The 26,903-nt window shown below is 38.3% G+C and overlaps 1 protein-coding gene across 1 annotated transcript in view; it reads left to right on the top strand.

Moving 5' to 3' along the window:
* ARL8B (ADP ribosylation factor like GTPase 8B) overlaps positions 1 to 20,413 on the top strand; it is a 47,317-nt gene extending 26,904 nt beyond the window's left edge. Inside the window, 6 exon segments of the mRNA XM_032458044.1 lie at positions 8,263 to 8,343; positions 9,702 to 9,775; positions 10,355 to 10,448; positions 13,208 to 13,275; positions 13,518 to 13,588; positions 17,969 to 20,413. Coding sequence (XP_032313935.1) covers positions 8,263 to 8,343; positions 9,702 to 9,775; positions 10,355 to 10,448; positions 13,208 to 13,275; positions 13,518 to 13,588; positions 17,969 to 18,018 — 438 coding nt within the window. The 3' untranslated portion in view covers positions 18,019 to 20,413.
* The last annotated feature ends 6,490 nt before the right edge of the window (positions 20,414 to 26,903 follow it).

Raw genomic sequence — 26,903 nt, 5'->3', positions numbered from 1 at the left:
GTCTACACAGGAGGCCTATCCATACAAGGATCTAAGGATGCCTTTATCTTTTTGGCTAGGGTTTTTTGAAAAGTTAGTTTTTTTGAGTGAATGTTATTGCAGATTGTGCTTTTTTTTTTTTTTTTTTTTTGAAGGATAATTGTGGGAATTTCTGATTTTGCAGAATGTTTTTATTACTTGATTTTGCTTTAGAAAAATAATTTTTGAGTTTAGTTTATTTGGAATGATGGCCCATTTTGAGAATTTGGACCATTTGAAAATGAGAGGCCTTCGTTGATTATGCCCTTAAGGAACCTGAAATGAAATTTAAAAATTTTATGCACTATTTAATTCTATACACTAAGAACTGAAGAGATTCCCTCCCTCTCACAACAAACAGAAAACACAAACCCACCCACTGGGGATTTTGAGAGATGTTATTCTTTGGTTACTAAGATTTAACTCTCAATTGAGTCTTTTAACATTTTAACTTTTAAACTGACGTCCTGTGGGAAAGAATTATGTCTGTAATTGGGAGTAACTTTGGATTTGCACGTATTATTCTCTTTTGGGAAATTAGTTAAAGGAAAGATTGTCAGAATGTTCTAAAATTGAGAGAAAATGAACATTATATGATCCTTGAAATACTGCTGTCATGAATAATTGTATCTTTTCTAACCCCTTCAAAAGAGAGGTTGCAAGGGAGATGGTCTTAGATACTGTGTATGTCTTCACAGTGGTAATGATTGTATGAAATGCTTAGAAAGAAAAGAGGAGTATATGTTAAAATGGGATAGTTTTCCCCGAAACTAAGAGGAACTGAGATTGGAAGAGCACACTGTTTAACTCATTTCCTAGTGTATACAGAAATACTAAAATATTGGAATAGATTTAAAAATGCCAGTTTTAAAGCCAAGAGGCTTTTCCCTTATACTGAAACTATAAACATGGATTTTTCTGTTCGGAGACATTTGTAAGTTAGTGTCCTTTTAGAATATTAAAGGACAAAACAAGATTAGCAATGACTTGTTCCTGAACTATTGTCATAATGCTTTATGATCAAATTTTTCATGAATTTCATAATTATTATAGTAGGTAATTTATCTTTTAATTCCAACTGTGTCTCAGACATATACAAGAAGATGATATTTGATTATGCCCATTTTAAAAATGTTTTATTTGGAAACAGTTTCAAATTTACAGAAGACTTGCAGGAATAAAAGCATTGCAAAACACACACACACACACACACACACACACACACACCTTTATCAGAGTTGAACATTTTACTTCATTTGCTTTCTTTCTTGTACCCTATGTGTCACCTTATATAAGTAAGATGTGTGCACCATGGCCCTTATTCCTGACTTAAGTAGGGGATTTTACGCTTAGAGATATTCTCTTATGTAACTAATTTAGTTACCAACTTTATTATATTAAAAAATGATACGTCACAGATTTTGTCTATTCCTAGCTTGTCAGTTGACCCAGAAATGTTGTTTATAGCATTTTTGCCTCCAGTGCAGGATCCAGTCTAGGGTCAGACACTGCATTCAGTTGTCATGTCTCTTTAGACCCATCCGAATCTGGTCTAAAACATTTTTACAGCCTTTATCTTTTATAACGTTGATTTTTGACCCCCCCCCCCCTTAATAGAATGTTCCTCTGTTTTGGGTTTGTGTGATGTTTCTTCATGATTATATTTAGTTTGTGCATTCTCAGCCGAAATGCTACATAGGGGATACTGTGTCCTTGTGGTGACACTTCTGCAGGCACATGATGTCTGTCTGAGCCTCAGTGTGACGTTAGTTTTGATCACTCGGTCAAGGAATTGTCTGATTTCTCCATTGTATAATTACTAGTTTTTCCTCCTGCAGCTGAGTGGTGCAAGGTGAGTGGTTTGTTGGGGTACACTTTAAGACCGTTGAAATATCCTACTCCTCATCAAAATTTCCCCCTTGATCTACCTTTCATTTCAAATAACTGCAGCAAAAAATAGGTTGCCTTTCTTGTTTTTAAAATACTGTAAATTGAAATGAGTGATATTGTCAGTAGTGCACCTTATTACTGAAATTTAAGAAGCATAATAATGCTCTACACTAGAAAACTGAATGCTGATAATAACAATTTCACATTTGAATTAAAAGTTCTTGAAAAGAAAAATGACTAACTTGTGTATTTATTGGCCATATCCTCTCCCTTGTCAAATGTGGGAATTTTGGCAGTTAAACAATTAAGTCACAGTCTGTGTGTTGTTTTAAAAGAAGAAGGCCACTCTGCTTGGCATGTGAAAGTAGTTTCTTTGGCTGAGAGGAGAAATTTAGTTTGAGGCTTTTGTTATGCTCCTTATTTCATTCTGTCTTTACAAAGTAGCTTGATAGCTAAAGCCTTGAAAGAAAGACTTTAAGAGAAAAAACCGTGAGACATTTGTCAAAGCAGGTATTTTTCCACTTGTCTTTAAAATGTACTGAATTGGGTTGGCCTGCTGCTGTATTGGGACAGATCAAGCAAAGAGAACTTCTTTTCCTATGTTGTTAATAGCTTGATTTCTGCATTTTTCATTTAAAAGAGCAATTGTAAGATCTAATCTAATGCATTTGGAATCTCTCTACTTTAAAACACTGAAATGTATGAGTATTTCACTGTGTTCTCACTAGGGTCAGGTATGGTTTATAAGCAGCCAGTGCACACACAGTACCTCTCTGGACAAGAACCTGTTTACAAAGCACAGATCCCTCCCCCATTCTTACTGTCGTAGAGTATGGTCAGTGAGGTGTCCTTTCACTCATACGGGTCCACTGCCATATGTTTTCTGCCTTCCTGGTGTTAACTTTTACCTGGTTTCTTCTCTTTCCTTCCCCTGTCTTATGTGCCTGTGATCTGCAGTAGTAAATTTAGGTAAGCTCTGTGTGCTGGAGTAGCCACTAGCAGAACTTTATGAGACAAGGTCTGCTTTTAGCCTTTGGTATACTAATGAGTTTGCGGAAAAAAGAGCCACATTTTTCCTACTGATGTAGGCGTTCATCTCTTGCTTAACTATATTTTAAGTGAGAAGTCTGTGAATAAAACATGAAACCAAAATGTTAGAACTAGAAGTGACTTTGGAGATACTCTTCCAATTCCCTTTTCTTCTAGAGAAGACAGCTTCAACCCAAAGGTAGAATGACTTGCACGTGGTTATTAGTAAGTAATGTAACTGGTAATAAGACTCCTGGACCTCAACAATAGTCTTCTTTTTACCTTCTCGTTTTGCTTCAGATTTATTTTGCGCCAACCAAACAAATTCCAAAGATACCGCCTTGTGACTTTGGGTGTGCATTGATAGCTGCAGTTCCATCCACTGTCACAAAATCACCATGAATGCCAATGATCATGAATTTGTTACTAAGTGAAGATCAGTTTATGTTTTATATGCTTTTTAAGATGATGGATATGAAAACATATTTTTATTTCTCTATACAGATTTTAAAAATAATGTGACTTTGGGCAAATAACTTAACCTGTCTTTGTCTTGGTTTTCTCATCTGAGAAATGAGGATAATGCTGCTTACTTCATAGGGTTGTTATAAGAATTAAGGAAGTTAATACTGATTAATATTTACTAAGTGCTTAGAAAGTGCTTCATGTTATTCAAGTGTTTGTTAAATTTGTTAAAATAAATAGCATGATACACAATTGAGTAGTATTTTTAAAGCATCTGCTTGTTTCCTAAATTGCTGCTCTCAGTTTAGAGGCATTTTGACAGCATAGAAATAAATTCTGTTATTTAGAGCACACAACTGCCAACTGAGTGGTTTAGTCATTCAACACAAGCTTTGAAAAGTGATGATTCAGATTTGACACTAAGAAAGAAGTAGAAAATGCTTCCAAGTCTATAAAGTAGATATGCCACACAATCCATTCATCAGAGCTAACAAATGTTCATTGAACATTATGCTGTACTCAAGACTTTTTAGGATTAAAAACCTGAGGATTTGATTACCTAATTTTCAGCCATTGCAGATTAGCAGTGGCAGCTGAATTAGGGAAAGGATTGTTCATATCTGCCAGCAGTGAGAAGTACTGGTGAAGAGAAAGATGAGCATCTAAGAGAGTTCAGGGGCAGCTGAGTATACTGCCCCCTCCCTTCATTTTATCATGTGGTAGTGCTATAACTGATGATCATCATCTTAAAGTTTTACTGCCAGAAGGGCCCTTAAAGGTTATCTAATTTTACAAATGATAAAAAAAAAAAAAACCTGAAACACTACGAACACCTTAAAATCATATCCCATAGATTGTGAGAAGTTAGCCGAGTTTGTATTGCATTTTAGAAAGCTTTCTGTGCAAGCTGTATTAAACGTTTTGGTACCTAAAAGCTTTAGCCACAATTTCTGGCTGCTTCATTAGATATAGCACCTTTTCCTAGTGATACCAAGCAAATGAGGCATTATCTCATACAGACCTCTCCTCAGATATTAATTAAAGCCTGTATTACAATGCACAGTGGCAATCTTTAAGAAAAATATAATCAAGCACTGTTGAGCTATGTGACCTTGCTTAGGACTTTATACCTTGTCCTATAAAATGGCAGTGATATGCCTCCCTTTATGTCATTCTAGGTTTTTTAATTGTAAATAAATTGTAAATACACAAAACATAAAATTTGCCATCTTAACTTTTTAAATGTGCAGTTCAGTAGTATTAAGTATATTCACATTATTGTGTAACCATCACCACCAACCATCTATAAAACTTCCTAAGCTGGAATTCCATACTCACTAAGCAATAATGCCCTGTTTCCTCCTCTCTCCCTAGCCTGTGGTGACACCGTTTTACTTCCCATCTTTATGAATGTAACAGTAGGTTCCTTATATAAGTCGAATCATGGAGTATTTATCTTTTTGTGTGTGTTTGTGTGTGACTGGCGTATTTCACTTAGCGTAATGTCCTTTAGGTTCATCCACATTGTAGCATGAATAAGGTCTTTAAGGCTGAATAATATTATATTGTAGGAATAGACCACACTTTATCTATCTGTTCATCTGCCGATAGACACTTGGGTTGCTTCCACCTTTTGGCTCTCATGAATAGTACTGCTATGGGCATGGATGTGCAAGTGTCTCTTCAAGTTCCTACTTTCAGTTCTTTTGGGTATCTACCCAGAACTGGCATTGCTGGATCATGTGGTAATTCTGTTTCAAAATTTTTGAGGAACTGCCTTACGGTTTTTCTGTAGCAATAGTACAATTTTACATTCCCACCAGCAGCACACCAAGTTTCCAGTTTCTTCAGATCCTCACAAACACTCTTTGGTTTTTGGGTTTTTGTTTGTTTGTTGTTAGTAGCCATCCTTATGGATGTGAGGGGGTATCTCTTATAGTTTTTGATTTGCATTTCCCTAATGATTAGTGATGTTGAGTATCTTTTCATGTGCTTATTAGCTATTTCTTTGCTAAGGAGATATTCTTCCCCTTTAGAGAAAAGTTTATTCACGTCCTTTGCCCATTTTGTTTTTCATTTTGCTATGACTTTTAAGAGCTGCTTTAGGTTCACAGCATAATTGAGGGTAAGGTACTGAGATTTCCCATATACCTTCTATTCCTGCACTCTCAGCCTCACCCGTTAGCAACATCCCACACCAGAGTGCTACATTAGCTACAACTGATACCCTTACACTGACACATCATAATTACCCTAAGTCTGGTGGTTTATATTATGGTTCACTCTTTGTGTTGTACATTCTCTGGGTTTGGACAAATGTATAATGACATGCATGCATCATTATGGTATCATGCAGAGTACTTGTACTGCCTAAAAATCCTCTGTCCTCTGCTTATTCATCCCTCTCCACCTCTCCAACTTCTGACAACCACTGATCTTCTTACTGTTTTCATAGTTTTGACCTTTTCATAATGTCGTATTGTCGGAATGATACAGTATGTAGTCTTTCCAGATTGGGTCTTTCACTTAAATATGCATTTAAAGTTCCTCCATGTCTTTTTGTAGTTGGTAGCTCATTTCTTTTTAGTGCTGAATAATATTATATTGTACTACATACAGGTCTATCCGTTCACTTACTGAAGAGCATCTTGGTTGCTTTGAAGTTTTAGCAATTATAAATAAAGATGCTATTAGCATTTAATGTGTGAGTTTTTGTGTGGACTTAAGTTTTCAAGTCTTTTGGGTAAAAACCAAGGAATATGATTTCTGGATTGTATGATAAGAACATGTTTGGGTTTGTAGGAAAGTGCCAAACTGTCTTCCACAGTGGCATTTTGCATTCACACCAGCAATGGGCGAGAGTTCCTCTTGCTCCAGATCCTCACCAGCATTTGGTGTCATCAGAATATACCAGATTTGGGCCACTGTAATTGGTGTGCAGTGATATCTCACTGTTTTAATTTGCATTTCCCCGATGACATATGATGTGGAACATCTTTTCAAATGCTTTTTTGCCATTCGTGTATCTTCTTTGGAGAGGTATCTGTTAAGTTCTTCGACTCATGTTTTAATTGGATTGTTTGTTTTCATATTTTTGAGTTTTAACAGTTCTTTGTGTATTTTGGATAACAGTCCTTTATTCAGTGTGTCTTTTACAAATACTTTCTCCTGCTTTGTGGCTTGTCTTTTAACTCTCTTGACATTGTCTTTTGCAGAGCTGAAGTTTTTAATGAAATTATGTTATTATTTCTGTCATTCTTGCCTTTGGTGTTACCTTTGCCCATTTTTTAACCAGGTTATATGTATATATTTTTTGTTGTATCATGACTAGTTTTGATATGTGTAGTTTTGATATCATGATTTGATTTTCATGTATAAATCATACATGTGAAATTCTGAGAATTATAATGTCTGATATATATAAATAATGATTATGGTTGTGTTACCATTTTTTCTGAGGTCAGCCCAATCTGCACTGAACAGGAGGGGAAAAGTAGAACACTTCCGGAGTTATGTAGAGGAAATTAACTTGTAAAGTTTGAATTCATTGTGCTCTGGACTTGTAGACAATTTTGGAATTCTTGTGTGGCTAGCTCAACAGCTGGCCAATATTAGGGCCTTGAAAACAGTCCTGTTTAACCAGTCCCTTGTTGAAACATTTTATAATCCTGGGCTGTTTACCTAATAAGTAAGAGTCAGGTCAGCTGAGAAATTAGTATTTGTCCAATAAAATGTATAAGTATATAAACATATAAAATCAGCATTAATTGTGACTCAAATACACCTATATTTCACAATTGCAGTCGAAATAAAGAATATGACAAGATAGGTGGAAGACCCGTTAGGAGAGAATTATGATACTTCACTGAAGGATTTGGATGTTTGAGTAGCCAGATCTTGTGCCTGGGTGGAGAGACTTGGTTAAATACCAAGAGTTGATAAAGGACAGTCAGTATTTTAACAGAATTACTAATTTCTAGAGTTTATTTCAAATGTGAGAGATGAATCTCATTTCAAAACATTCCAAATTCTTGATCTGCTATAAAGAATAATACATAGGATAAGGTACAGTAATTCATGTAGGCTAACTAGAAATAAACAGGATAGTGGAGAAGAATGAAGGACTCAGATGTAAAACTGTCCCTGTGTGGAATTCGGCAGATCACTTCTAACTAGTTAGGAAAATGTGGATTTTTAAATGAGGAGTAAGATGATTCTCAGTTCTCCAGTTGTAAAAAGGAACTTTCTTGCACTATATAATCAAATTCCAAATGGATGTACATTTTAAATTTTAAAATACAGATATATTAGAAGACATTTGATTTTAGTCTTATGACAGGAAGTTCATAAACCAAAAAGAGAACAGAATTCGTTACATAAAAGGAAGACCATTTATATGACAAACCATTTTATAAGCCTTGTTAAAAGACTGATTCAGAACAGCAACAGTGAATTTTAACAGTTATTGGCAAAATAATTTAAATACTAGAAATGAAAAACTTTGAACTTTTACTTCTAATTTACTTCTACTTTGTAAAAATGTATGTATAGATGGGGAAATTAATAAATTTTTATATGTGGTTGTACATTATTTCTTAAATTTAAGGAAACATGTAAAAAATTACCTTAGTTTCAAAAAGATGGTTAATGGAAGAATATGTCTGAATGAACAAAATCACACACCTCTTCAAGATTTATGTCTGTCAGGAATGTTTTCATAAGGCAGATTGTTATCATCACTAAAAAGTTAGTTGTTTGCTAAGATGAGTACAGCAGCAATGTTGATATCAAAGGTTATGCAGTGTTATATGTTTTAATAAAAATCAATTAGTCTAACTTCAGATGTTTTCCTTCATTCAGTCAGGTCAGTTCAGTGAAGATATGATACCCACAGTGGGCTTCAACATGAGGAAAGTAACTAAAGGTAACGTCACAATAAAGGTACGTCAGCTTCTTGCCATACTCAATTTAAACTTTTAGCATATACAGCTAGGAATTTTTCTGTTTGTTTCTTTGCTTTTTACATGAGTATGTGCAGTTCTTAACTAATGAATGGGCATGTTCCAAAAGAATGTAAATCAATTGTTCTTCTTTCTTTCTTTCTCTAGTAGATCAAAATATGTAAGTGTTGAAATGTTGTTAAGTGCCCATAGAAAACAGATGGGTTGGCAGAAGTAATATTTGGGATTTAAGTATTCCTAGAAAATAAAAATCCCATCTTCAGGGTATTTGGAATGTGATACTACATTACTTCACAAATAATATTTTGTATTGAAAGATAATAGTTTATTATTTATAATGAATATTGATAATTTAGTATTATGTTTGTGGTAGAAAATATGGTAACCCAGTTTTCCCTTTCATTACTACTAAGCCCTAAAATTAAGGCTATAAAATAGGAAAAAGTTAACTAGTTTAACATACTTTTGTTTTTAGAATAAGTTTGATAGGTTTGAATCAGGGTCTGTTTATTAGGGGCCTTATTTTATTTTATTTTAATTTATTTTACTTTTTGTTCGGTAGTCGATAGGAGTTTACTTCTGTAGCCTGAAACTTTATGGCCATTTCACCCAATTCTAGTGGCTCACTGGAGCTGTGTACTGAATTCTGTCTGTAGCTTTGTCTAATGAAGCTTCAGATTTTTCATGTGTGTCTCTTCATATATGTTTCCCAGGTCTCTAGCAAAATTGGACGCCTCTTGGAGATAAATACCATGACTTAAGACTTTTACGTAGCTGTACAGAGTATCCATAATAATGAAATCATTGTGGGTAGTGGCTTTCATATGAATAAAATAATTTTATATAAGAAAAGCACTTAGGTAGGAATGTTTTCTATGTTGTTTACAGAATAATTAAACACGATTAGGCATTAATACATACCCAATCCGATAATTAAACTTAAATAGATTCTGAATGAACAGTTGTTTTCTGTCTTGGGATTCAAATCTGGATGATGCATGATTCTTCAGATTCTAAAAGTATTCTCTTAAAAAATATTTTTTCATCACTGGAAATTTACTGGTTAACAGGCAAAAGTATTGCACAAAAACTAAATCTTCACTCAGGCAGCACTTGTTAGATCTAGTATAAATATATTAAATATGAACTTCAAGTTTATAAGTGGTCCCAAGAACTTGCAGATTAAGAACTGTTTGAGCTCAAGTTTTCAGGAGCAGTTTGTCTCTAACATTGTGGAAATGAGCACATCTGCCTGATGTCTCCCCTTCTCCTGCTACTTCTTTTTTCAATGTATTATTAGAAATATCTTTATTAAGAATTATGTGTCTTGATTTGAAGATTTGGGACATAGGAGGACAGCCCCGCTTCCGGAGCATGTGGGAACGGTACTGCAGAGGAGTCAACGCCATCGTGTAAGCTGTGCTCCCCCACCGCTCGTCAGTTTAGGTTTCAAGGGAAAAAGTTGTTTTTCATATTTTTTAAAGATCAATTTTTACTTGATAACAGTCTTTCTTAGATATTTTCTTAGTGTAATCACTTTGAAGAATGAGAGTTTTATTTCTGTTTTTCGTTTGTTCATGCAGCTAAGAGCTAAGGGATATGTTTTACTATCATGTATTAGCCCCCTAAGGACAGTCTGTGTATCTGTACTGATTTTATTGAATATAGTTGATTTACAGGTTTGTATTAGTTTAGGGGTGCAGCATAGGGATTCAGTATTTTGCAGATACATTCCATTATAGGTTATTAGAAGATAATGGGTGTAATTCCCTGTGCTAGACAGTGTATCCTTGTTGCTTATCTCCTTTATACATAGTAGTCTGTAGAACAGTCTATTGAAAAGCATTTTTGGGTGCTGACCTTTTTTTAATCTAGGGCTTTATTTTGATTAAGAGTTTTAACAGTGTAAATTAAGAAAATTTAAAAATCTATTGTGGTCATCAAAGAATATGGAGGAGTCATACTGAGATCCCTTTATTATTTTTTTAAAGTTACATGATAGATGCTGCAGATCGTGAAAAGATAGAAGCCTCTCGAAATGAACTACATAATCTTCTAGATAAACCACAGTTACAAGGAATTCCAGTAAGTATGGAGTGCTGGTTAATTTTTTATTATATGACTATAATACTTATATTATTAAAATTATATAATTATATTAGTTATGTTTGAAATCAGTAAAATATTTCCTATTTTTAAAGCCTAGAAGGCTTGTTTTACTCAGTATCTGCCACATGTTGGGCAGTGTGCTATTTATTTATTTCTTAACCAGCTATTAAACTGTATATAGTAGGAGCAGTGGTCAGTCCTGGAGAAATAGTCGTGAACAGAGACGAATAGAAACATGCTCCCTGCTGTTGTGGAGCTCTCAGGGTTAAGTAGGAAACTAGGTGGGTGATACGGAATCACTTGACCAGTACAGCTGTGGTAAGCGCTGCGAAGGAGAGGCTGGGGCTACTGGATCGTAAGGGGGAGGTGTGATCTACTTCGAGGGAAGAAAGAAGGGTGCCCTGAGGAAGTGCTGCTTGAGCTGAGATATGAGGGACGTGTAGGCATATGAGAGGAGTGACAGTTGGAGGAAAAGAGAGTTGCAGGCAAAGCTGTTTGGTAGGAGGAAGTAGGGCGCGGAGAGGAGGCGGTCTGTGGGGCGCAGGGCAGAGGGGGAGGCTGGGTGGAGGTGGTGAGCCCTGCGGCAGCCGGGACGCTTCAGGAGGCTGGGCTGGGCTGGGCTGTGGGCAGTCGCTGTGGGGTTTCACGTGGTCAGATTTATTATTTAAATCACTCTGATTTCAGTGTAAGAACAGATTGAAGGGGGATTATAAGGAGGACAGTTTTAGGAAACTGTTGAAGTTGTCCTGGCAAAATAGAGTACCATGGATTGGGGTAGCCATAGACAAGACTGTGAAAAGGAAACAGATTTGAAGGGTATTTAGGAAGACAGTCCACTAGACTTGGTAATGTATTAGAAGAGAAGATGTAAAGAATGATTCCTTGTTCCTGGCTCATGTAGTCTTATATAGTTAGGTGCCATTTGTTGAGCTAGAGAGTGCTGGAAAAGGACCAGGCTTTATCCTCACGGCACGTTCACAAGTGTCAGGTACTTGAGGTGTGTTATCTCAGTTAACCTTCACAATGTACTAGGGTTGTCATCCCTCCTCCGTAACGGTTGTTACTCACTCAGGATAGCATGGCTGTTAGTCTGTTGCACTAGAACTATCCGTGTCTTTCTGACTTCAAAGCCTACTCTTTTTCTTCTATATTAAAAACTAGTTTTATATACCATAAGTTAAAAAAAGTCAGTCTTGGTCACCACAGGAGTTCTTGGTTGCAAGCGATAGAAAGCTGATTTAAATAGAAAAGAATTCTTTGAAAGGATATTGGGTAGCTCACAGAGTCTCTGAGAAGGCTGCCAATAACCATGTTCAGAAAATCGGCTGGAACAAGGGAAGCTAAACAGCTGCTAGGACCGCATCCAGACTTAAACACTGTAGAGTGAGTCTGGTGACCCCATGTGATTTCCGAACACCAGACACAGTTGCTCTGATGGGGAGTATGTCCCTTCCTTATCAGAACAGGTTCTCTGTCCCTGCTTTCTAGCAATACTGGCTCTGCATTGAGTTTTCGTTGATCCTTGGACATTATTTGTCCATTTTCTAGCAGAAAGGAAAGCTGGAAAAGAAATTATCTACAGAAGCAAGTAGCTTTATTGGGAGGCAGGTTCATAAGGTGGGAGATTTCATAAATGTAGGAAGAGGCTAAGATACTAAGCAACCCTAAAACTGACAGCTGATCACATATCACCATGATGTATTTTTTAATGCTCAGACAGGTCCAGCTTGAGAACCTGGGGTGACTTAAATAAGAGTGTGGAGAAGGGAGAGTTGGGGAAGGGAGGATGGCTGACCAAATGTACTGAGATTTGGCTTTTGGCTTTCTGACTCCCTGTGGTTTAGCATTCCCCTGTGAGCTCCCAGTGCCCCTTGCTCTCTGTGCCTCTGTTCTTGGGCTCTTCATCCTTTGTGTGAAATGAGAGTCTAGGGCCTATGAGTAGAATCAGTCACAGTGTCTAGAGTCGGGTGGGGGCGGGGGGTGTATTGTGTGAAAGAAGTAGGTGTGACAAGTGTTTGACCAGATGTTGAGGTAGACTTGGTGTGTACTTCGCTGGGATTGGTCAAAGATAGAAGTCCTTAGAAAACATTGACTTAGAGTAAGGATGTTATCAGATGCGTTATATGGACTCACATTTTTTGCTTTTTGTAAGGCAGAAAGGATCTACCTGGGAAAGACAGAGTGGTAATTGGGAAGCCCATCTCTGCTTTCCTCTCTTTTCAATGCACATCTAGTGATCAGATGACTTTTATTCTGAGTTTATGGCTACTCTGTTTTTCCTGATCCCCAGACTTATCCATTGTTTTAGATTATTTATACATGATATTTTATAGGATGGATGTAGAATTTTAAAGGCTATTTCAGTGTTCACTGTTAGATGAATGACTAACAGATAAAAATGGTTGAAAATCATTCCTCCATCCTTGGCTATTCAGATCACATTCACATTTTGGTAAAGATTTATTAGGAAATAGCAGAATGTATACCATACACTTAGAATATTTTAAATAGAACTTGGCAGCTACATGTTGAATTAAGGACGTCCGCCTGGTAGAAGTTAAAGTAAATGCTAATTTGAATGACTGAATGAATGAGGCCACCAGTCACATAAATACGCCTTAATATTATGGCTTGAGGTAACATCCTTATTTTAATGTCTCCAGGTATGAATATGATATGCTTCTGTGACATTGTCTTACATAAAAGTTTATTGTCAATATCTTTTCTTTTTACAGGTACTAGTACTTGGAAACAAGAGAGATCTTCCTAATGCCTTGGATGAGAAACAGCTAATTGAAAAAATGTATGTCTTCAGAATGAATGATGGTTTTTTAAAAAAAATTTAGTTCTTATTGCTACATTATTCAGTAATGATTATGGCCATGTTTTGGGGTAGATAAACTTGACATACTAGACAAGTGAGCCTGTAAAATTTAGTAGTAGTAAATTTCTTTAGTGTAGTAATTAAAAAAAGTAAAATTGAGCAAAGAGTGATAAAATGATAGTTGTTTTAAGCACAGACTTATTTTCTTCTGCTTTTCATAGGAATCTGTCTGCTATTCAGGATAGAGAAATTTGCTGCTATTCAATTTCTTGCAAAGAAAAGGATAATATAGGTAAGAAATGACTGGTGTTTGTGGAAGAAGTGGGTACCATTAGAAGGGGTGTCTCATGCTTTTTACTACTTACTATCTCCATTTCTGTTTAAGTGATTTCCCTTATAAAGTACTGTTGCTTTTGCCTCAGGAAAAAGAGTAGACATTATACCTTTTATAACAAATACAACATCCTGAATCTGCTCTGTGCTATTTAAAGAAGTAAATGCAATAAAGACATGAAGTTAATAAGCACTGTGATCTATTTATTGTATTAATTTTTGCAGAGCTAGTATCCAGCTGTGCTTTATAACAGAATGATGTTTTTGAAATAAGACTTTACAAAAATTATTCTATAGGCACTGTAAAAAATTTTCATTTATCAAACCAGTGTATTACTGCAATATGTTAGTACTCTCTTGGAAGTATAAGCCAAAAATACCCTTTATCTACTTAATGTCTGTATTAATTTCCTAGGACTGCCATAAGTCCTACAAACTGAGTGTCTTAAAATCAGCAGAAATTTCTTCTCTCAAGTTCAGGAGGCTAGAAGTTTGAGATCAGAGTGTCAGCAGGGCCCTGGTCTCTCTGAAGGCTCTAGGGGAGGACCCTCCCTGCCTGTTCCTAGCTTGTGGCCAGCCGTCCGTGGCCTCCCTGGGTTGTAGATGCTTCACTGCATTCTCTGCCCCTGGCTTTACATGGCCTTCTCCTCTTGTGCACGTCTGTGTGTCTGTCTTCTCTTGTAAAGACACATGTTATTGGGTTAGGGCCGACCCTAATCCAGTATAACCTCATCTTAAATCTGCAAAGACCTTATTTCTAAATAAATTCTGAGGTTCCAGGTGGATGTGAATTTTTAGGGGACACCATTCAGTCCAGTACAGTATCCTTGAAGAGTAAGTATGTCTGACTCAACTTTAGTCTCTTAGATAATTTGGTGAAGGATTATTTAGTAAAAGTGGATTAGTGTGAAGAGGGTCAAAAGGTTAAAAAAAAAAAAAAGATAAACAGAAGTGTTTGACAAGGTAAAAGGCTATCCAACATGTTAGCTGCTTGAGTGGAAAGACCCGTAACAGTGCAGTAAATTATACTCACTGGTAAAAGATTCCTTCATGACAAAAGCTTCTCAAGCTAAGTCTTGTCTGGCATGCCAGGCTCAGCCAAAGTCTGAAAGGAGAGTTAATGCTATGCCTTGAAACAGTTGGGTAGGAACCTAGGGATTTTCATGGCTCCTTCACTTCTCCCAGTTGGGTGGTCACTGGTGAAAAAAAATCTCTCTCAGGTCATTATAGAAAAAGAGGCTATCCATCAGTGCTGCTTAGTGGCTGGAGGTAGCCTGGGCTTTGGCGTAAGGCAGCCTCAGGCTGGAACACTTGGTTCTGAGTGACTTTCTGACTGGCCTTCGACAAAGAGCTTCAACTCCCTGATCTCCGGTTTTTGCTCATCTATTAAGCGGGGATAATGGCGACAGCCTCAGAGCTCCCTTATGAGAGGGAGTGAGAAATGAACTGCACAGTGTCTGACATGGTGGATATCACACGGGTGTATTCATTTTCTACTGCTGCTGTCAGAAGCCTGTCACTGATCTTACTGAGCTAAAATCAAGGACTAAAATTACAGTTGTGCTCCTTCAGGAAGCACTTTTTTTTTTTTTTTTTTTTGCTGGGAGGAAGCAGTTGGGTTTACTTACTAATTTTTCTCATTGAGGTCCTGAGGATTGAACCCAGGAGCTTGTGCATGCTGGGCGTGTGCTCTGCCACTGAGCTGTGCCCTCGTCCTACAGTCACTCTCCTTCTGGGTACTCTAGGGGAGAATCCATTCCCTTGCCTTTTTCAGCTCCTAGAGACTGCCTGCATTCTTGGCTCATGGCTCCTTCCCTCTCTTCAAATTCTCTGACTGTTCTTTGATAGTCATAACTTCAATTAAAAAATATTTTGGGATACAATGTAATAAATCAGTAGTGCCCAAACTACTGTGTTTAGAAGGTATTCTGACATTTTTTCTTTAGCCTTCATGCAGTATGGGTCTTCATCATACTTAACTTTTCTCCCAAGTCAGTTCCAGTCTGTATCTCAGCTCCTTCCCCAGTCCCCTCAAACGTGCTCCAGTGAGCTTACAGTAGGCTGATACTGGGCTTTCTTTAAAGACCACCCAGAAGAATCTGAGCCCAGTACTTTGCTGATGGACACAAACTTCCTCTATTAAATGGAGAGAATAAGTGGCTTGCTACATTGGGAGCATCCAGTTAATCTGAGAACAGACCATTCAACACTTAGGGTTGCTTAGAGTTCATTTTAAATGTTTTTCTTATGTTGCGGGGAACTCTTGTTAAATTTTAAGTGTGTCCCCAAGAGAACATTTACTTATACACCACTAGTTCTCACTGAGGGATTTTTTTCCCCCAGGAGACATTTGACAGTGTCTGGAGACATTTTTGGTTGTCATAATGAGAGTGATGCTGGTCTCTAGTGAGTAGAGACCAGGGGTGTTCTACACATTCCATAGCCTCCACAGCTAAGAATTCTTCAGCCTAAAATGTCAGTAGCAGTGAGGCTGGGGAACCCTGTTCTACACTAGTTATAATTTTTAGTACATTGTACTGTTCTGTAAATCTGTTACTCCTTTCTGTTTTCTCTGGTATTTTCTAAAATATGGGGCAGGGAGTGTTGGAAAGGAGGAAAAAAATCCTTTGTTTTACCACTATGACAAACTAGCCTTGATAGTTTCCTGAAAAAATCTTGTGAGCTCATTTATACAGCATGTACGGGAGAGCTGGTGAGAACTTCTTTTGCTGTTTGAGGCTGATCTTCATAGTTTGCAGTGGAGCCCCGCGGTCACCAGGCTGTGATTGTAGAACTCCTGGTTCACTTAATATTATCAAGCCCAGGGAAACGAATCCACCCTTAACTAGACTCAAAATGAGTTTGTAAAGCCTATTTATTTGGAGAAGAAATACAACTAACAGCCAAGTCAATTAAACTTCTTGGGTGATGAAGTATCAGAATACCCTCCTTAATTTCAGCCTTTATAACATATTTTAGTACCAAATTTATGAATTTACTAAATTGCTCCAAGATGTATTTCATTGCACGTGGGTTGTGTGTTACACATGAGGTACCTTAGTTTCATTAGTAATTTGTCCTCAGACTACACTTAGAACAGATTGCTTCAGGGAAGATGATCATTGCAAAGATGGCTCATACTTATGGCCCTTTTTGTCATGGAAGATGACTCTTCATTCATCTGAATATCTTATTTCTTTTTTGCCTTTTAATCTAGTCTTAAGAATTCATCTGTGTTTAGGTTGACTTATGTCAAGTGCCCACAAGTTTTTGTTTGTTTGTTTTTTTAAGTGAATTTCTTAAATATTTAAACTTAGTCATTTCAGTTTCAGATTTACCTTTTCCTCCATTCAGTTCAAATGAGTGTGGCTTTGCTGGTAAACTACACACTGCTGCCCTCCTTCTTAAGTGTAAATGATGCTGCTTTAGCAGTCAGGTTAAATCTTTGTTTCCACAACTCTGAACAGGACATGTCTGTTCAGATCTCAGCTCTAGGCTATTCTTTACGTAATGTTTGGCTTACAGTTAGCATGTTAGCTGGGGAACTGGGAGATTGAATGGAGAATAGAGTGCCACTTGTACTAGGCGCTCCCCTGCCCATTATGTGGATAACACGTGAACGAATTCAGGGACAGTTGTTGAGTGTTTTGACTTAGCTGCCTTCTCCTGTCCATCTCAGTGTTTTTCTGGGTTAGTCTCGGCCATGGTAGCTTCAGCTGCCCCCTCTCCAATGGTATCTTCCAGTCTCCACCTTGTCCTCAGCTCCGCACAGCTGAAACCACCTGCTGGGTATCTCCTTGTGTTGCCTTCTGCCCTCACACTTGATGTGCTTACTGCTAAATTCTTAGCTTCTTACCTTTGTTTATTCTTTTGCTTTTGCTGTTTGTTTTGCCTGAAATTCTGTGGGGCCATCCTCCAGACCCAAATGGTTACTTGTATGTTTTCCATCTCTTACACTAAAAGTTCCTTGAGGGCAGAGACAGTTTCTCCCACCTTTTTGCATTCCTGGAACTGCACATACAATACTTACAGGCCATCAGAAAATTTTTGAATGACTAAAAGAAGGCACAAGCTGTTCTGTCCACAGTCTAACTTTTAAATCAGAGACTCTTCAGTCCCTGGTGTTCCCAGATTGACCTCTGGAAGCTGAGATAGTGAAGGACAGTGGTACAGATGCAGTTATCTATTTAAGGAGAGTAGCACAGGGGCAGAAAAGACGAGGACAGGCGGAGCACAGCACGTGCTTTGAAGTTAGCTACCTTTTAAACATTGTGTCTGGTATTTAGTTCCTTAACTTTGGAATCTTAACACCTTCACTTTTTTTCCCCTCCATCTTTAGATATCACACTTCAGTGGCTTATTCAACATTCAAAATCTAGAAGAAGCTGAAGCATCTCCTGAAGTCTTCCAGTCCTTTCCTGGCTATAATCCTAGAATTACTGTCCGTTCCTCTGAAGTACTTCCCAGAATACGGTCCTTCCTAAACCCCAGAAATTGCCTTTTTCAGAGTTTATTTCTCATGTGCACTGCTGAAGATGTGTATTCCTAATCCTTCATAAAGAATCAACTAGAGTTGTCATGATAAAGTCAGCACACACAAAAAGGCTTCTTATACGTACTTGTCTTAAACAGTGTGTAGAGCTTTTTTTAAAAAACACACTTTTGACCATCTTAACTCAAGAAAATTGCATATTTCTGTTCTGGTCTTTCTGGGCCAGGTTTTTATATTGGTTTTCAGTAATGTCTATCTATGATATTTCATTATAGATTCCAGTAGCTTAATACTGATACTGACTTGATACAGCATGAAGTTTCTAGTGCCGCACACAGTATTTAGAAAACTTTTAGCTTGACTCATGTGGGATATGAACATAAATATTACATATCTCACAAATGCATGTGAAATGTTTAATTACACCTTAGGAATTTAAAATATGGTCAGCAAAGAGTGAGCAGAGGCACCAGATCAATGTTGTTATTGGTTCTTTACTCTGGTGAGATCTTACACAATGAATTTTAAAAACATTCTGCTTTCTGAAAATTCATTATCACCAGACAGCAGCTGGGGATATGGGAGGAACTGAGGCATGCTGTTTTGTATCTGTCCAGATCATTACTTCTATATATTTTTTTCTTTTTTTTCTTCTTTCCTGGTTCAACACACTTTTTTAAGGGGTTGGGAATTGAAGATTTTTCTCAAAAGCTTTCATGAATTTAGAGCATTCCAGCCAATATAATAAAACGTGTTAAGAATGTCATACTATTCAAACACCTGTTTGTTCTTTCTCCCTCCAGTCATTAAACCAGTGCTGCTGCATGACACTGTAACTCTTGACTTTTTATATCCAGTCATAAAGTTGACTTTCAGCACAATAGATACTTACAAACAAATAAAAATTCTTATTTTTCTCTCTTACTGATGTACAGTTTGGCACTCTTTTGTCCGGTGCCATTAGACATCTCGATTATTGTGACAACTCTAGACCTGCCTGCTTTATCTGATGTAATCATGCACACCACCTACAGGTTGTTTAATAATCACACAGAGAACTGAGGAACTGATGCTGTCTGTTGTTTGCTTCTGTGATACAGAGATGTGTAAAAACTTACATGAACATGTTTTATAGTTTAGTGATCTCCATATACATAAAGGGACATATTAATACTGGTTCACTTGTAAATTGTAATTCACACAGACCATGTAGTAGCTATAACTGTGGTACACCTGCTTCTGTGTTGCCTCACACCGTGTGTGATCTTTGTTTCTTCTGTTAAGCAGCACTCATGTAGACAAGTGCATTTCCAAGTGCATTGAGCACTCAGAGTGCAAGTCAACAGTTAGTTATTTTAATGAATACCAGTTTTAATTTATAGACTGCCATGGCCTTAACAATATTCTGTACAAAAGACTGTGCCATGTTGCACAGACACTACTTGCTTTTCTCCATTCACATTTTTATGAATAGAATCTCAGCTTTTAAAATTCTGTTGTTATTCTTTGAAGCATGTTGCATACTTCCCTGATGGGATGGATGGTTCTGTAAATGAAGGGGTATTAAACTTGCTACTGTACTTTCAGCACCATTAATGGTCACTGTGAACCATTACAAAGAATGTGGCGATTTGCTTGTGCCTAAAAGGAGGAATCAGAACTAGAATGTGTGACTATGTGGGGACCGCATAGTTTTGTTAATTGACCTACAGCGAAATGTGTTTGTGTGTCTTTTCATTGCTTCTAGCATTTCAAGACATCCAAACACCACTACCAACATTTTCCTGTGCATTAACCTCTGCATGTGAAACAACAGTTACTGAACTTTGTAAATACGTGAATTTTTTATTTAGGTGGATGCATTTTTTTTTTGTCTGTTTACTGCTCTTCTCAGCTTTATTCAATAAACTTGCATTTTGAGGGTTGTATTGACAGTTTTAACTTAAAATGTGCATCATGATGGAAGGTGCTGACTTTTTTAGAAGGGGATTTAAAGAAAATTACCATGAGCAGGGTCCGTAGACCATGTGCTGGAATCAGCTCAGCTCTCAAAGAATTGGGTCTGTGGGCTAGTTATAAAATAGAATAAACTTTTAAATATCCACAGAATTGATACTGCGATTTTTGGGGGGAGGTGGTGGTGGTGGAAGAAATGCTACTACTTGTAAACTGTCATAATACACCAAACTTAGGACTTTTTTTAATAAGTGACAAGAGCTAGTTAAAGCATTTTGTAATCTAGCTGTTTTAAAAATCATAACAAAGCTATTAATAAACTGAAATTACAAGACATGTCTATTTTCTGGCTTCATTTCCAGGATGACAAGATTTAAAATATTAAACATGTGGTGGTTTTCCCTCAGAGGCACACTTTTAAAGTAAAGCATTTGGCCTGTTTTGTTTAGTATGTTCTTTTTTGTACAATGAAAGTGAGCATTTCTCCCATCACAGCTGCTGGGGACATGATTTTATGTCATTTTACTCAGAGAAGTTCAGCTTGGCTTTTCCTCCACATCCACACTGTCATTCTGTGCAGCCAAGCCTTGTTGGCCAATTGGACGTGTGATTGAGCATTTCTGGGACAGAAGTACCTGGGATATCAAGTTTAAATTCATTGAATTGGTGGAGCCATTTAATCAAGTAGTCAGTTTGGTCCTCTTCTCACCCCAATTCCTGCTGAGGTAATTTTTGAAGGAGGCGTGTGTGTGTGCTGGGGACGGGGCTGGGGAGAGCATATAAATCTAGCTTACCTCAGTCTCAATATTCTAAGTCTATATTTGCTTCCAAAAATTGACACTTTTAAAATTAGTCCCTTAGATTCTATCAAGTAAATTAGACGTATTGGACCGTGTCTGCTTTTGTGTTTATTGCTTTTGACTGAATTGCCAGATGTATTCTATTCATTTAGGATCCAGTTACACTGAGATCTTGTTGCTTTGGTAATTCCAGCCTCTTCAGGGTCTGGCGGATTGAGAACTGGAGCAGAAGTTTAAATTTATGGTAACCAACATGGCACCATGACTGTAGCATCCAGCTGGCTGAATGCTTTACACCAAAAATGTGCCATTGGGGGGAGTCACCTGTTTAGTATGTGAAATATTTTCACTTTGGTACCACCTTTAAAGGTTATATCCTTAGCGACGTGTTTCAGCGAAGATAACTTGAAGACAGCAAAGCAAGCCCTAGGCATGCCCGACTTCCCTTAGGTTTGCAGTTGCACACACGTGCAGCCCATGCCAGGCGCTTCCTGTTGATGAGTAAGTCGCCTCCACAATTTCTGTTTAAAATTCAGCTGTTAGTAAAAATGGGTGCTTTTGTCATTGCTGCCTCTTGAATGTTCTTAGGGAAACAGAAGCAAGTCATTGACATGCTAGATGGACTCGAAGGAAAGTTCCTTAATAAGAGCAACAGCAGTAGTTGTTCATTACTGCATTTCATTAACAAGCCCTCTCTTCAGTAAGGTAATTGTATTTTATTTTAAAATCCCAAGGTAACTGGTGACTTAGGTAATGAAGATTTCCTGGCAGGAACCAGAAGGGGGTTAGATATCTTAGCCTCATTTTACTGGGGCTTGGAGGTTTTGGAATCATAAAAGGATTGTGGTCGGAAAAGAATTGTCAGCTTAAAATGCCAATGTCGCTTGGTTCTGTCGAGTGCTGGGTCGGCGCTGGCAAGAATGAGCTCTTTTCTTTGCTATTAACTGATCATGTGACCTTGGTGAGCTGCTGAACACACCCCCTCTCCCCCCGCCCCACAGTTTGTCCACCTGTAAAATGGAGAGTAGGGGATTTCTAACATACTTTTTCCCACTAACAGGCTCTGGTTCTAGCAGCTTAGGGATTTGGATGGTGGTAAAACAAAACGCGGGGAAGAAGGATGAAAATGCCCACTAGTCCTAGTGTCCCAGTGGTTATGTTAATGTTGGGTGTTCCTTCTGCTTGAAAATAATACAAACTACAATATATTTACACTTTGTAACTAACATAGTAAAAGGCTGACAATCACAGACATTTTAGAGAATGATGCAATAACTTAAGACTTTGTCTGAAGGAAATGCTGTAACCACGCAGGCTTATACTTTGAAATCCATTTAAAATTTTTAAAGCATTTCTCCCACCCAGACTGCAGAAAAATGTGTATTCTGGTATATAATGTGGAAAAATATAAACCACATATATACTACCAATTTGGGGGCAAATGTTTAGGGCAAATGTTGAATACTTTACAACTGCTGGTTGCTAGGTTGTGCTAGAATTTACCTGGAGTTTGGAGAAACCTGGGGCAGTTAGAAAATACTTCCTTTAAAATAATGAGGGGTGGGGAAAAACCCCAACAAAACCAGTGTGTTGCCTTTGGAACACGGAAAGTGGAACATGAGCAGATCACTAATTATAGTATCTCTCCAACCATCTCTTACATAGTCTATAGCTTTGGCCTACCCTCAGTTTCGCACGGTCTGCATCCCATAATGTGCTACCTTATTTCTGCATTTTAAGAGAGTCCATCATTTCTATCTCCTGTTACCCAGCACGTGAATTAGATGACTCCTTTTTCTATTTGTATCATCCTCTTAGGAAAAAAATTGTCATACCACTAGCCAATTTAGGAAAGTGCTAGCTCTCCTTAACCTTCAGAGAAAGGTTAAGAATTTATATCCTTCCTTCTTTGGCAACATCGGTAACTTCAGGGCTGGGGCTGGGCTCATGGGTGGTGAATACTGGATCTTGATGGATCGTTGGTGCATCTGATTTAGTGTTTCGTAGTTAGGACATGTGGGAAAGGCAGCTCACCTCTTTTTCTCTAAGTTCCATTTATCTTTGATTAAGTTGATCTTTCATGCATAAGTCACATGATTCAAAAACTGAAAATAGATAAAAAGACAGGAATTCTTGATCCCACCCATGACTGAGTAAACACCCTTCTACTTCCATCCTGGTCTTACAGGTAACCCTTATATCAGTTTCTTATTTATCTTTCTAGTATTTTCTTATATAAAATACAAAAAGGAAATAGAAATATATACACCTTTAAAAAAAACCTCTCGTATAGAAGGTAGCATGCTGATATGAACATGCCTTTTTCCTACTTACTGTGACCTGGTATTATTTCCACAGCAATATGTAGAGAATTTCTCATTCTCTTTCGCAGCAGTATGGTTCCCATTTCATCGTGGTTTGTGTTGTATGGGAATTCCATGCTTTATTTACCTGGCCCTTGGTGATAGACAGTTGAGTTGTTTCTATAATCTTTCACTTTTATAAACGGTACTGCAGTGGATCATTATGTACCTGTGCAGCAAGTCACAGAAACATGTCTGGGTCAAGGGCAAGTGCACTTGCACTTAGGCTAGGAGTTGCCAAAGTGCCCCTCACGGGGGATGTACTGGTTTTTATTTCTACCAGTCTCTGTCCCTGTGGCCAACAGTGTGTTGACAAACTTCTGGACTTCTGCCCATCAAAGACGTGTGAATGAGCATTATATACTGTTCAATTTTAAAACAAATGTGAAATTTTGCTTTTTTTTTTTTTTTTTTTTTACCTAGCTGAGGAAACATCTGAATTCTGGAATTGGATCTTCATCAAATTAATCATGGGGTTATGGGTAATCCCATACCCCCACCTTTTAACTTTTAAAAGTAGAAAAATCTTTTTTTAATAGACTGTTTTAGCCTTGATATTCCAAATCGGAAGTTTTGGAACTACCCTTTAGGGTCTTCATAAGGCCAGAGCTTTTTTCTGGCTGTGCGCTTTTAGGAACCTAGCGCATTGCTTCACCCACGCAGCCTCACAAGACTGACCTGGAAAACGGTAATGTCTATCTGTTTACTTAGTTGAGCCACTGAAATAGATGTTAGCAGTCGTCTACTTCAACAATCAAAGTAAGAGGGAGACTGAATTTGGATCATCTTGTGGGATATAACCCAAATCACAGAGATTTAGGACTGTGATGTGTGGAAGCTGGAACAGGTTGAATTAAATAGAACTGGAATTAGACTTGAGGATTCAAAGCTTTTTCAACTCTTCATGCACGGGGGTGAGTTTTAGCCCTTGTCCTATTTTATACTTGGTTTCTTCAGACAAAATTTTTTCCCCCTAAAATAATGCTTTGAAAACAGGAGGGACTTGGTTATTTAATTCATCCAACAGGCCTCAGGTGTGTATGTTCCAGGTACTTTTACCAGATGCTGGTTTTTACACAGAGTTGATGAATAGTAACAGTAGTGTTTACCAGGGATGTAGCACTGTGGAAAGTACACTATATACACTAAATAATTGAATTCTTACAGCCATATGCATTAAGTACTTTTCTTATCACCCTCATTTTACAGATGAGAAAAGAGGTCCTGAAAAGTAACTTTCTAAGTTCACTCAGAAGGCAGTGCTAAGATTTGAGCACCTTGTATTTGGACTGCGGAGTTCTTAGGGGTCATCTCTTTGGCGCCACCCAGAGCAAAGCCATTTTTACCATGGTGCATTTCAGGGCTCTTTTTAATCAATCTCCTAATGCTTTTGTGAGATGTACAGAAAAACCTCTCAAAACAATTAAGTTGATTTTTAAGCCTGGTTTTCCTGATTACCTCTGGGTGTTGTTCCATTCTTATCAGCCACATTTACCTCGAGGGGTGTCTAGTCTAAAGGGCTAGTGCAAGATTTTTATATATATAAAAATTTAAGTTTAATTTAAGAAGTTTAATTTAAGAAGGAAACGTTTTCTGAACCTGGCACTTAAATTCTAGTGCGCCTTTCAGGACACTAATGTTAACATTGTTGGTTTGGGAAGAATAGATGGAGCAGTCTTTCTTTGCTTTGAGAACCAGCTGATTTCTGAAAATTTCTGGAACTAAAGTGCGAGAGACCAGGGCAGTAGCTCTTTTTCTGCCTAGAGCCAACTAGCTTGGAGAACTTGAGCGCCCCCAACCTGACCTCTTCCCTTATGGCTTGTGGAATAGACCTTACAAGGTTTTTCTGTGAAGATTAGATGAGAACATGCGTGAAAGTATTTTGAAACTCGCCAGACATACATGACTTGCAGCTATTGTCAGCTTTACCATAGAAAGCATCTTTCAGAAGTTAGACAGTTTTCTCTGGTTATGAAAAGAGATTTGTTTTTATTCGAGCTTGTCTCTAATGTGAAATAGGAGATACTATCAATGTGGTCTGCAGTTGACTGTGGTGAGTTAAAATTTGTAATAAAATAACTTAGGAAGGAAACATACAACACATACGTTATATTCACATCCAGTTTGCAAATTCTGGGAATGCAGACATGAAAGTTTGGGATCAAGCACTGGTACTGGACTTCCAGCAGGGTCCCTACTTGCCTTTCACAGACGAAGAAAAGAAACTGTAGGCAAAAGACCCTGGCTCAGAGTCTTTTTATGCTCTTTTCAATTCCTGAGGCGGCCTCTTAGAATTTTGGACAGGAAGAAGGCTCAGCCAACAAAAAGGGCCTTACTATGTGCCAGCTACCTTGGTTTATAATCAAATGTTTCTTTGGGCGCCTTCTCAGTCCCAATTATACCTCCTCTCTATTGCAAAAAGTCCTCTGACCCTGACTCATCTCATGATGAATGTGCCACATGACGACCTTACCATCCTATTAATCACTCCCTTGGTCACTCAGCCAGTCTCGGATTTGAGCCACCCATCAGGCCTTGCTTCCCAAGCTTTTCAGGAACCTGGGTATAACAGGTACATGGTCTCAACTTACAGAGAGCAAACCTTAGCGGGCATTTCCAAATGCAGCAAACAAAAAGAAAACATCTAAACCGTTGAGGCATTACATGAAAGCAATAGCCCTTCACAGCTAGCGTTTGCAACTTATTAATTATTGGAAGTAGATACCGAGGGGTAAAGTGATTTGACCAGGAATCTATTCTACAGATCAAAGGTTAGGTCAGTGCACAGGAGAGGTGATGGAAGTGGGAGGGACAAGAGGTGACATGGTTAATAGATTTGGTAAAAATAATTTGGTGTTGGCAGCGGCAGCCTTGACTCACCCCCCCCCCCTTTTCTTTTTAAAGATCCTGTTTCTGAGACAAAGGCAGTATAACGTAGCTCAGTATTTCCTGAAATTACCAGATGCTAAGTATTGCCCAAGACCACTTATACGCACATTCTCTGAACCCTCCAATGGAGTTCGATAGGTCTAAGACAGGACCTGGGAATGTGTGTTTTACAATCACCGTGAGCGACTGTTAAAAATTGGGATGTTTTAATAGAGAGTTCAAATAAAAAGTTAAAAAGAGTACAAGTTAGGGTGTTTTAATACAAAAAACTCAGGATACCGTTTGGTGCAGTCTTAAGCTAAAAGGTAGTACCCTACCCCACCATATAACAAATTAAAAACCCTGCCAAAGTAGCTTATTTTATACAGAAATGTCCCCTTTCCTCCCCGTTCCTTACGTGTTTTAACTGCCTAACATAGGGCTGGAGTGGCCTGCCCCAGCTCGGCCAGAGACACGCTCTACCTGGGGCCGGGCGGGTTCGGGGCCACGTCCCTGTCCGGGGCCACGTCGCTGTCCGGGGTCCGGCGGCTGCTCCCGTGCCGCGCTCCGATTGGCTGGAAGTTCCCGGTCCGGAGCCCGAGCGGCCCCTACCCGCCACGCCAGCCCGTCCGACTCGGGACCGCCCAAGGGGCGGGACCGGACTCCGGGGCGGGGCCCGGAGGGCGGGGCGTGAGAACGGGGCGGGGCCTCGCGGCGCGGAGGACGTCCGGGCGGCCTATGGCGCGGGAGGGCGTCCCGGGCCGCGCCCCGCGATGCCGGGCCGGGGCCGGGCCA

This window comes from Camelus ferus, chromosome 17 (assembly GCF_009834535.1).
Source record: "Camelus ferus isolate YT-003-E chromosome 17, BCGSAC_Cfer_1.0, whole genome shotgun sequence".
Lineage (NCBI taxonomy): Eukaryota > Metazoa > Chordata > Mammalia > Artiodactyla > Camelidae > Camelus > Camelus ferus.
The sequence above is the reverse complement of the archived record's forward strand: the minus strand, read 5'-3'. Positions and strand labels throughout refer to the sequence as shown.